We start from the raw sequence: 12,577 nt of genomic DNA, 5'->3' as shown, positions 1-12,577 counted from the left end.
GAGAGGGGCCATGTATGCGGCAGACACTACAGGGGAGAGGGGCCATGTATGCGGCAGACACTACAGGGGAGAGCGGCCATGTTTGCGGCAGACACTACAGGGGAGAGGGGCCATGTATGCGGCAGACACTACAGTAGAGAGGGGCCATGTATGTGGCAGACACTACAGGGGAGAGGGGCCATGTATGCGGCAGACACTACAGAAGAGAGGGGCCATGTATGCGGCAGACACTACAGCAGAGAGGGGCCATGTATGCGGAAGGCACTACAGGGGAGAGCGGCCATGTATGCGGCAGACACTACAGGGGAGAGGGAATATGTATGTGGCAGACACTACAGGGGAGAGGGGCCATGTATGCAGCAGACACTACAGGGGAGAGGGGCCATGTATGCGGCAGACACTACAGGGGAGAGAGGCCATGTATGCGGCAGACACTACAGGGGAAAGGGGTCATGTATGCGGCAGACACTACATGAGAGAGGGGCCATGTATGCGGCAGACACTACAGGGGAGAGGGGCCATGTATGCGGCAGACACTACCGGCGAGAGGGGCCATGTATGCGGCAGACACTACAGGCGAGAGGGGCCATGTATGCGGCAGACACTACAGGGGAGAAGGGCCATGTATGCGGCAGAAACTACAGGGGAGAGGGGCCATGTATGCGGCTGACACTACAGGGGAGAGGGGCCATGTATGCGGCAGACACTACAGGGGAGAGGGGCCATGTATGCGGCAGACACTACAGGGGAGAGGGGCCATGTATGCGGCAGACACTACAGGGGAGAGGGGCCATGTATGCGGCAGACACTACAGGAGAGAGTGGCCATGTATGCGGCAGACACTACAGGAGAGAGGGGCCATGTATGCAGCAGACACTACAGGGGAGAGGGGCCATGTATGCGGCTGACACTACAGGGGAGAGGGGCCATGTATGCGGCAGACACTAAAGGAGAGAGGGGCCATGTATGCAGCAGACACTACAGGGGAGAGGGGCCATGTATGCAGCAGACACTACAGGGGAGAGGGGCCATGTATGCGGCTGACACTACAGGGGAGAGGGGCCATGTATTCGGCAGAAACTACAGGGGAGAGGGGCCATGTATGCGGCAGACACTACAGGAGAGAGGGGCCATGTATGCAGCAGACACTACAGGGGAGAGGGGCCATGTATGCGGCTGACACTACAGGGGAGAGGGGCCATTTATGTGGCAGACACTACAGGGGAGAGGGGCCATGTATGCGGCTGACACTACAGGGGAGAGGGGCCATGTATGCGGCAGTCACTACAGGGGAGAGGGGCCATGTATGCGGCAGACACTACAGGGGAGAGGGGCCATGTATGCGGCAGACACTACAGGGGAGAGGGGCCATGTATGCGGCAGACACTACAGGGGAGAGGGGCCATGTATGCGGCAGACACTACAGGGGAGAGGGGCCATGTATGTGGCAGACACTACAGGGGAGAGGGGCCATGTATGCGGCAGACACTACAGGGGAGAGGGGCCATGTATGCGGCAGACACTACAGGGGAGAGCGGCCATGTATGCGGCAGACACTACAGGGGAGAGGGGCCATGTATGCGGCAGACACTACAGGAAAGAGGGGCCATGTATGTGGCAGACACTACAGGGGAGAGGGGCCATGTATGCGGCAGACACTACAGGGGAGAGGGGCCATGTATGCGGCTGACACTACAGGGGAGAGGGGCCATGTATGCGGCAGACACTACAGGAGAGAGGGGCCATGTATGCGGCAGACACTACAGCAGAGAGGGGCCATGTATGCGGATGGCACTACAGGGGAGAGGGGCCATGTATGCGGCAGACACTACAGGGGAGAGGGACTATGTATGTGGCAGACACCACAGGGGAGAGGGGCCATGTATGCGGCAGACACTACAGGGGAGAGGGGCCATGTATGCGGCTGACACTACAGGGGAGAGGGGCCATGTATGCGGCAGACACTACAGGGGAGAGGGGCCATGTATGCGGCTGACACTACAGGGGAGAGGGGCCATGTATGCGGCAGACACTACAGGAGAGAGGGGCCACGTATGCAGCAGACACTACAGGGGAGAGGGGCCACATATGCAGCAGACACTACAGGGGAGAGGGGCCATGTATGCGGCAGACACTACAGGGGAGAGGGGCCATGTATGCGGCAGACACTACAGGAGAGAGGGGCCATGTATGCGGCAGACACTACAGGGGAGAGGGGCCATGTATGCGGCAGACACTACAGGGGAGAGGGGCCATGTATGCGGCAGACACTACAGGGGAGAGGGGCCATGTATGCGGCAGACACTACAGGGGAGAGGGGCCATGTATGCGGCAGACACTACAGGGGAGAGGGGCCACATTAGCGGCAGACACTACAGGGGAGAGGGGCCATGTATGTGGCAGACACTACAGCGGATAGGGGCCATGTATGCGGCAGACACTACAAGGGAGAGGGGCCATGTATGTGGCAGACACTACAGGGGAGAGGTGCCATGTATGCGGCAGACACTACAGGGAGAGGTGCCATGTATGTGGCAGACACTACAGGGAGAAGGGCCATGTATGTGGCAGACACTACAGCGGAGAGGGGCCATGTATGTGGCAGACACTACAGGGGAGAGGGGCCATGTATGTGGCAGACACTACAGCAGAGAGGGGCCATGTATGCGGCAGACACTACAGGGGAGAGGGGCCATGTGTGTGGCAGACACTACAAGGGAGAGGGACTATGTATGCGGCAGACACTACAGGAGAGAGGGGCCATGTATGCGGCAGACACTACAGGAGAGAGGGGCCATGTATGCAGCAGACACTACAGGGGAGAGGGGCCATGTATGCAGCAGACACTACAAGGGAGAGGGGCCATGTATGTGGCAGACACTACAGGAGAGAGGGGCCATGTATGCGGCAGACACTACAGGGGAGAGGGGCCATGTATGTGGCAGACACTACAAGGGAGAGGGACTATGTATGCGGCAAACACTACAGGGGAGAGGGGCCATGTATGCGGGAGACACTACAACAGAGAGGGGCCATGTATGCGGCAGACACTACAGCAGAGAGGGGCCATGTATGCGGCAGACACTACAGGGGAGAGGGGCCATGTATGCATCAGACACTACAGGGGAGAGGGGCCATGTATGCGGCAGACACTACAGGGGAGAGGGGCCATGTATGCGGGAGACACTACAGCAGAGAGGGGCCATGTATGCGGGAGACACTACAGCAGAGAGGGGCCATGTATGCTGCAGACACTACAGGGGAGAGGGGCCATGTATGCGGCAGACACTACAGGGGAGAGGGGCCATGTATGCGGCAGACGCTACAGGGGAGAGGGGCCACATTAGCGGCAGACACTACAGGGGAGAGGGGCCATGTATGTGGCAGACACTACAGCGGAGAGGGGCCATGTATGCGGCAGACACTACAGCAGAGAGGGGCCATGTATGTGGCAGACACTACAGGGAGAGGGGCCATGTATGCGGCAGACACTACAGGGGAGAGGGGCCATGTATGTGCCAGACACTACAGGAGAGAGGGGCCATGTATGTGCCAGACACTACAGGAGAGAGGGACCATGTATGCAGCAGACACAACAGGGGAGAGGGGCCATGTATGCGGCAGAAACTACAGGGGAGAGGGGCCATGTATGCGGCGGACACTTCAGAGAGAGGGGCCATGTATGTGGCAGACACTACAGGGGAGAGGGGTCATGTATGCGGCAGACACTTCAGAGAGAGGGGCCATGTATGTGGCAGACACTACAGGGGAGAGGGGTCATGTATGCGGCAGACACTACAGGGGAGAGGGGCCATGTATGCGGCGGACACTTCAGAGAGAGGGGCCATGTATGTGGCAGACACTACAGGGAGAGGGGCCACGTATGCGGCAGACACTACAGGGGAGAGGGGCCATGTATGCGGCGGACACTTCAGAGAGAGGGGCCATGTATGTGGCAGACACTACAGGGGAGAGGGGTCATGTATGCGGCAGACACTACAGGGGAGAGGGGCCATGTATGCGGCAGACACTACAGGGGAGAGGGGCCATGTATGCGGCAGACACTACAGGGGAGAGGGGCCATGTATGCGGCAGACACTACAGGGGAGAGGGGCCATGTATGCGGCAGACACTACAGGGGAGAGGGGCCATGTATGCCGCAGACACTACAGGGGATTGGGGGGGATTTCTCTGATTCTGGTTTTGATATTAATCCTTTTGTGGCCATTTTCTATTACTAGACGCCAGGGTGAAGAGAAGGATGCATGTTACTTTTGGCTAGCACTGTTATGGGTACACTCTAATGTGTCTGATATTGTTATGGGGCATTTTTGGATGATAATGTTATGAGGGCACTGTCTGGTTCTGTTATGGGAAATTGTTGGCTGGTACTGATATGGGGGCACTGCAGCTGGTGCTCTTATGGGGGCTTGTTGGCTTGGACTGTTTTGGGGGTTTCTGGCTGGTACTAATATAGGGCATTGTGTCTGGTGCTCTTATGGGGGCTTGTTGGCTGGGATTGTTATTGTGGTTTCTGGCTGGTAGTGATGTAGGTGCACTATGGCTGGTGCTCTTTTGGTGGCTTGTTGGCTGGGAGTCTTATGGGGTTTCTGACTAGTACTTATATTATAGCACTGTGTCTGGCATTGTTATGAAGGCTTATTGGCTCATACTATTATGGGTACTATTATGAGGGCACTGTAGCTGTTGCTGTTATCCAGACACTGTGGCTGGTGCTCTTATGGTGGCTTGTTGGCTGGGACTGTTATGGGGGTTTCTGGCTGGTAGTGATATTGGGGCACTGTTGCTGGTGCTCTTATGGAGGCTTGTTGGCTGGGACTATTATGAGGGTTTCTGGCTGGTAGTGATATTGGGGCACTGTGGCTGATGCTCTTATGGAGGCTTGTTGGCTGGGACTATTATGAGGGTTTCTGTCTGGTAGTGATATTGGGGCACTGTGGCTGGTGCTCTTATGGTGGCTTGTTGGCTGGGACTGTTATGGGGTTTCTGGCTGGTAGTGATATTGGGGCACTGTGGCTGGTGCTCTTATAGGGGCTTGTTGGCTGTGAGGCTTATGGGGTTTTTGACTAATACTGATATGGGGGCACTGTGGCTGGTGCTCTTATGGGGGCTTGTTGACTTGGACTGTTATGAGGGTTTCTAACTAGTACTGATATGGGGGCCCTGTGGCTGGAGCTGTAATGGGAGCACTATAGCTTGTAATTTCACAGCAAAGCAGAGGGAAAGTGCACTGTGGTGCCATTTTGTTGCTGTCTAGGTGAACATTACCTTTGGGTATCAAGGTGACGCACCCCCTGGGCCATATTCTTTTAGGGGAATACCCGGAGCCGGATCAGATGGGGGTTGTAGTCTTCCGAGTGGCTGTGACCCGGTCCGTGCCCAGGGTGTCAAGCTCAGAGTATGTGGCAGTCCTACAGATGTTATAAAGTTCTTTATGTCGACTACGCCACCCGTTGTATTGCGGTCACTACGGCCGCCGCTGCAGCAGGGTCCGCTGAGGCTGATGGTGTTGGTGCAGCTTTTGATAGTATAACCCCCAACGGGTGGGGTATAGCCTCAGGGGGTCAGGTGCAGAGGATGGGGGTTGTGGTGGTGCAGCATAGATGGTAATTAAAGACAGAGTCGGGTTGTGCAGTTTAGGGTATTTACTTACTGCTGATGTTCCGGTCACTCCAGCTTCAAGTGACCACCCGAGCCGTGCTGCGTCCACCAGGTCCTGGATTCAGCCAACCCCCAAGCAAGTCCGGAGCGTGACCCTGAGCCCTCCTTCCTGTCCTGTCTTCTGGCCGTCCCCACCAGGGATCCACCTAGGTCCAGCTCCCTCGGGCCTTCTGTTGGGAAACCCTTGGCCTTGGGTTCCCTGACCCTACTCGTGGTTTGCCTTCAGGGTGGATGTAGTGGGTGGCCGTGGCAGATCCTGCCCACGGCCTCCGGTCTCTGGCTGAGGTGTGCTTTAGCCCCCACCAGTTTGGGATCCGGTACCCTTTTGCCAACTCTTCACCCTTGGTTTGTATATGGGTTCTCAGAGTTCCTGCTTGTTTTCTCTGGGTCCTTCTGACTCCTCTCTCTCTCTCTTGCTCTGGGGCTGCTCTGCTCTTCTGCTCTGCTCCTCTGACTTCTCACAGACTGACCCTGATCTTAGATGGTGCCCACCTTAAATACTCCCTCTATGTGTGAGCTCAGGTGACCAGCACCCAATGAGCTCCTATCTTTACCCAGGCTGCTCCCCCTATCTGCCCCTACACTACTGGGATGTACCACCCCCCTCCCACTCCAGCCAGGAACAGACTCTGTCGTACCTGCACATTTCCAAGTGGGAGTACCGTTGGTCTGTTCCTCGGAAATGGGATGTGTGTAGTGCATGCAGCTTTCTGAGCTCAGTTCCACACTCCATCCTTACCCGGGAGTGGAATATCACACCTCTGGGTTGAGGTGCAATACCCCTGTAGCAGCCGAATCCTCAGGGTGCTACATTCCCCCCTGGTAAATCACAGCACGTCCTCGGGCTGTAAGATATAAAACATCCACAAACATACATTTTTTTTTTTTTTTCATATAAACAACATAATAAAACATATAAAACAACATATATTAGCAGCAATAAACTTTTCATATTAACATTCTCGTAGACTTCTCTCGTCTCTGGTTCCTCCTCCGGTCACTGTGCAACGTGTGACCGGGTAAAGTGCGACAGTCTTTGGAACTCGTGGCTTTCCTTTAAAACCGGTAGGGGCGCTTTAGGAAGCGCAACTATTTACAAGGGATATGGCCGCTCTCAGTCCTCGGCCAGGTATTAGGGAGGAATGACCGCTCTCAGTCCTCGGTCAGTGGGATTTAAGGGTTAAACGGGTAAACAGTTCACACTTGCTGGTCCCAACGGGGACTATGATAGCAGCAGTAACAGTTCACTGTGCCCCGACGGGCAACTATATACAGCTTCTGCTTCGCTGTACTTAACGACGACGTCCTCCTGCTCTTTCTTTATGGTTACCTTTAACTTCAGACCCGTTCGGGCACGTATGCTGGGCAAATAGATTTTCTCCCAGATGCGGCACTCTTGGTTTTATGGGCGCGGTGGTGGTAGCGCCCGGGTTGCCCAGGCCTTGCGGCCAGGCCTGGGGCACCTGGAAAGTGAAGGGCACCGTAAGGACGGCGGCGCCCTGGGCTACTTGGCCCTGCGACCAGGCCGGGGGCTCCGCGGAGGTAGGGGGCGCTGTTGGTATTGCGGCGCCCGGGGGTACTAGGCCTTGCGACCAGGCTGGTGGTACTTCCTGCTTGGTCACGCTCGGGGTCAAGGCGTGTGACGTCACAGGGGTCGCGGCTCCCGTTTGAGGCCTAGTCTGCGGCGGTGACGTTGCGGCTACGGGCACGGCAGGGGGTACTTCGGGCTCTGCGACGGGGAGCTGGGGCAGGTACGCGGTTTCCCGGTTTGGGGTAGAGACGTCCCCTTTACCTGCCTCCTTTCGTTCGGCTCCCTTCTCGGCGCCGTCTCCGGCCTTCAGTCCTCCTGCGCCATCCTCAGAGGCGGTCTGTCTCCTCGTCTCGGGTGGCGTGCTCCGCTGACGGGTTCTTGTCTGCTGGGCCATCTCTCGGCTCCACTCCGCCAACGTCTCTCGTTGCACCCGGGCCATCCTCCGTGCGAGGCCCTCCAGCGCAGTCTGCGCACACTCCCGATCTCGGGGGAGCTGTGCCAAGACCTCCACTAGGCCTAGTGGGGTCGTTGCTTCTAGCAGGCTCCTGACCAACGGGTCGGTGCTGCTCTGCTCTCCTTCTGTTGTCTCCAGCAGGTCTTCTGGAGTGGCGACCGACAACAGGCTCCTGACCACTGGGTCGGTGCTGCCTGGAGTGGCGGCCCGCATCAGGCTCCTGACCACTGGGTCGGTGCTGCCTGGCTCTCCCTCTATCTCCGGGGAGGCTCTCTCTGGACTCAGCTCTAGGCTTCTTGTCTCCGGGTGCGCTCTCTCCAGACTGCTCCAGGCGACACCCATCTTTGCTCTCTTCTTCTCAGTCCTCCCACTTCGAAGGCGGTCCCGGGGCCACTTGGTGATTGTCAGCTCCAGGGGCAGTTCTTTCACGCTGACAGACACCTCTAGCATCACAGTCTCTGTTGGTGGGGGCGGTTTCCACTTTTGGCGCCATTTTCGGTCCTGGCCCACGATGGGAGGAGGCCTCTCACCACCCTCTGGCACTCCCATAATGGCGTCCGCTCTTCCAAGGCGGGAAACCTTTGGAAATGGCGGGAATCGTCTCCCAGTGGCGGGAAACTCTGCAGATGGCGGGAAAAAGCTGTTAATGGCGGACAACCGTCAGGAATCGATCTGTGATGGAGTCCGATGGCGGGGACCCTCCGGAACCGGCAGGAGACTTCTTTTTGAGGTAAACTCGTTCTTTTCTTCAGGCACGCAGTACCCGGGTGTTGCGGGCACGTAATCCTGCCGACTACGCCAAAGTTGACGCACCCCCTGGGCCATATTCTTTTAGGGGAATACCCGGAGCCGGATCAGATGGGGGTTGTAGTCTTCCGAGTGGCTGTGACCCGGTCCGTGCCCAGGGTGTCAAGCTCAGAGTATGTGGCAGTCCTACAGATGTTATAAAGTTCTTTATGTCGACTACGCCACCCGTTGTATTGCGGTCACTACGGCCGCCGCTGCAGCAGGGTCCGCTGAGGCTGATGGTGTTGGTGCAGCTTTTGATAGTATAACCCCCAACGGGTGGGGTATAGCCTCAGGGGGTCAGGTGCAGAGGATGGGGGTTGTGGTGGTGCAGCATAGATGGTAATTAAAGACAGAGTCGGGTTGTGCAGTTTAGGGTATTTACTTACTGCTGATGTTCCGGTCACTCCAGCTTCAAGTGATCACCCGAGCCGTGCTGCGTCCACCAGGTCCTGGATTCAGCCAACCCCCAAGCAAGTCCGGAGCGTGACCCTGAGCCCTCCTTCCTGTCCTGTCTTCTGGCCGTCCCCACCAGGGATCCACCTAGGTCCAGCTCCCTCGGGCCTTCTGTTGGGAAACCCTTGGCCTTGGGTTCCCTGACCCTACTCGTGGTTTGCCTTCAGGGTGGATGTAGTGGGTGGCCGTGGCAGATTCTGCCCACGGCCTCCGGTCTCTGGCTGAGGTGTGCTTTAGCCCCCACCAGTTTGGGATCCGGTACCCTTTTGCCAACTCTTCACCCTTGGTTTGTATATGGGTTCTCAGAGTTCCTGCTTGTTTTCTCTGGGTCCTTCTGACTCCTCTCTCTCTCTCTTGCTCTGGGGCTGCTCTGCTCTTCTGCTCTGCTCCTCTGACTTCTCACAGACTGACCCTGATCTTAGATGGTTCCCACCTTAAATACTCCCTCTATGTGTGAGCTCAGGTGACCAGCACCCAATGAGCTCCTAGCACTACCCAGACTGCTCCCCCTATCTGCCCCTACACTACTGGGATGGTCCACCCCCCTCCCACTCCAGCCAAGGACAGACTCGATCGTACCTGCACATTTCTAAGTGGGAGTACCGTTGGTCTGCCCTCCGGAAATGGGATGTGTGTAGTGCATGCAGCCTTCTGAGCTCAGCTCCACACTCCATCCTTACCCGGGAGTGGAATACCACACCTCTGGGTTGAGGTGCAATACCCCTGTAGCAGCCGAATCCTCAGGGTGCTACAAAGGTACAATGGTATCATGACGGCACACAACTTTCTGACCAGTCTGGCATGAGCGCCTTGTGTGCAGTGACACCTGGACATAATGAGATTGGTCTAGTCTGGCATCTGTTCTGATCTCTGTCATTAGCCATTCCTTCATACATAAGGCAGGTCTATAAATGGCCGCTCCCATTCTTGTGACAACCAGCCACTTGACTATTACCCCGTGAAGGGCTCTTCTGAGGTGACATCTCTGCTGGAGCCATATAAGTGATTAGGAGAAGCAGGTCGGAGGTTCATTCTTCTATTTCTATTATTGATATTCAGGTTGGAAAAACACTTAAGATTCCGGTGATAAAGTTCCTTCTTCACTCGGCCTCCTACTTGTGGTTCCTGATACTTCTCCTGGTGGAGTCCCTGATCATGGAGAGAAGACACGACATATATGAAGGCAGAGAACAGACCATATGGCAGAATTCCCTACACATGATCTGGGTGGCAGGTCGGTCTACGGTCCAGCTCTAGTATCATTGATCTGTTATTAAAGGAAACCTGTCAGGTGTTTTTTGACCCCAAACCACCATTAGTACCTGATCGCTCTGTTCCCGCAGTCCTCAAAGTCGCCTGTTATTAGCACAAATCAATGTTAATTTTCAGAAGATGAACGCTCCAATTCATTATTACATTTGTGCTTGTTTTTTTGTCTAGTTTTTTGCTTTTTTTCCCATCTGATTTTTATTTGCGCCTAATTCTTCTTGTAGTTTGCGCCTTTTTTTAAAATCTATTTTTTATGTGTTCGCCTGTTTTTTTATGTTTGTCATTGTGGGTGCAGTTTGGAAATTCCAGATGTTTTCACTTGAGTTATCAATTGCAAATTTTTTTTAAAAAGTTGCAAAATTTGGTGAAAATTTACTCCAGTCGTATTTTACTTCCGATACAAATTTGGATGCAATTTTTAGACTATTTTGCAAAAAATGTGCGACTTTTTTTTTGTTTTAAAAATTGCAAAACGGGTCAAATACAAAAATAAAGACAGTTATTTTACTTTGCGCAAAATTAATGAACCTTATGCTCCGTTTTGAAAAAATTTATGTAAAAAATTACAAAGAAGACAAGAAAAAAAAAGAAAAGTGACGTTAAAAAATAACCCTGCAAATGATGAACCAGGACCGAATTATTAATCCTGCATACACCATGATGCAATGAAGAGCAGATACTGCTGAGGGAAGTCAAAATGTCCATGTCTTATCCTTACCCTGTATGACCAAAGCACATAGGACATGATCACAGCCCGGCCAAAATATTGTTCATTGCCATTTTGTTGTACCTTCAGTGAATGCACAATGGCGCAAGTTATCCCTGCCTTGCTCGAGCAGTGTCCCGCTAGGAAAGTGCACCCTGCTTTACTGTACATGGATCAGAAGCAGGAGACACCAGCGCATGCGCAAGCATTTGGCCGGACTTGTGTCTCATGCATAATATCCTTATGTACAAGAATACAATACCTATTGTACCGCATGTGCCTGAATTAATCCTAGGTACTGTTTATAAGTACAAGAACTTCCATTATTGAGCATACACGAGGATTCATCCGAGCTTTTTCCTATATACAAAAATATAAATTCTTTTATTGAGCATACGCAAGGATTCACCCGAGCATGTTTTTATGTACAAAAATATAACTTCTATTATCGAGCATGTGCGAGGATTCATCCGAGCATGTTCCTATGTAGAAGAATATAACTTCTAGCGCATGCGCAAGGATTCGACAGGGATATTGTTCACAAATAGAGGAATATAATTTCTATAATGTGTCTGCAGGTTTCTTGTGGCACGAGTGTAAGGAGGTCTGGATTGAGGGGCTGAGGAGTTATTTCCTGGACTGGTGGAACTTTCTGGACATTGTAACCATCAGTATGTACCTGGCGTCATTCTCTCTGAGGACTCTGGTGGCGGTGAAGGGTTACATCTCCTGTAACGATGATCCTAACTCATTTACTTGCAGCTATTACACTAAATCAGGTGAGATCTGGATCGTGTAGTATCACGCAGTAAGAAGAGTTATATAAATGAGATGGATTTTGTGCTTGTATTACGATTGGTGTATGTTCCTTCCTCCGTCAATCTTCGGGGCTTTAGTTGATGTCATGTCATAATTTCTCCGTAGAATACAAGCCTGTTTGGTGGCTTTTTAGATATTTTTGTAACATGGTAAATCCTGTCCGTATAAAGTCACAGGATCATCTCCAAGACCGAGGAGTTCTGTATTGGATCTAGAAAGGATTGTAATTAACAGGAACTGTTTTATAGAACGTCCGGAGTGGAACACGGAAGACCCCCAGTTCATCGCCGAGGTCTTGTTTGCTGTGACCAGTATGCTGAGCTTCACACGTCTGGCTTACATCCTTCCTGCTCATGAGACCCTTGGGACCCTACAGATATCTATAGGCAAAATGATTGATGACATGATACGGTGAGGAACTTCCCCCCAGCCATGATCCTTCTACGCCTTTATTTAAGGTCATCCATATGTCACATCAAGGCTCAACTTGTGGGTCCAAAATTCACTGACCCTCCAAATTCAGAGGACAGACATGTTCTTCTCAATCACTGTCAAAAAATGGTTCTTGCTTGTTGGTTGAGACAATGTATAGGTGGGAAGACCTATGTGTAGGCGTTTATGGAAGTCACTGGGTAGATGCCCCATTCTACCCTCAGATGTGCCTTTCCTTAACGTATCGTGAGATGTATGTCTGACGGATGCCACCCATCGGCCATCTATCAGTCATCCGTTCCTCATAGACTCCCAATGTTAAAAGAGATAGATATATATAATGTATATGTTTATCTATAGCCCAAAATAACACCAATAAAAACTATAGCTTGTCCGGCACAAGAGGAACTCGGACACAGATGCATCAACAGAAAAATAAAAG

General features: G+C 53.3%; 1 protein-coding gene across 3 annotated transcripts in view; it reads left to right on the top strand.

Annotated features, from left to right (window-relative positions):
* The window catches only part of LOC141189426 (short transient receptor potential channel 2-like), a 182,774-nt gene that overhangs the window by 152,465 nt on the left and 17,732 nt on the right, over nt 1-12,577 (top strand). For all 3 annotated transcript variants that reach the window (XM_073661143.1, XM_073661145.1, XM_073661144.1), the window contains exons 5-7: nt 9,969-10,143; nt 11,463-11,663; nt 11,952-12,114. In XM_073661143.1, the coding sequence (XP_073517244.1) occupies nt 9,969-10,143; nt 11,463-11,663; nt 11,952-12,114 (539 nt within the window). The remainder of the gene's footprint in view (nt 1-9,968; nt 10,144-11,462; nt 11,664-11,951; nt 12,115-12,577) is intronic.

The sequence above is a fragment of the Phyllobates terribilis genome, unplaced genomic scaffold (assembly GCF_046119375.1).
Source record: "Phyllobates terribilis strain yellow unplaced genomic scaffold, ASM4611937v1 Scaffold_2__4_contigs__length_985480577, whole genome shotgun sequence".
Classification (NCBI taxonomy): Eukaryota; Metazoa; Chordata; class Amphibia; order Anura; family Dendrobatidae; genus Phyllobates; species Phyllobates terribilis.
This window is presented reverse-complemented; position numbering and strand designations above follow the sequence as displayed.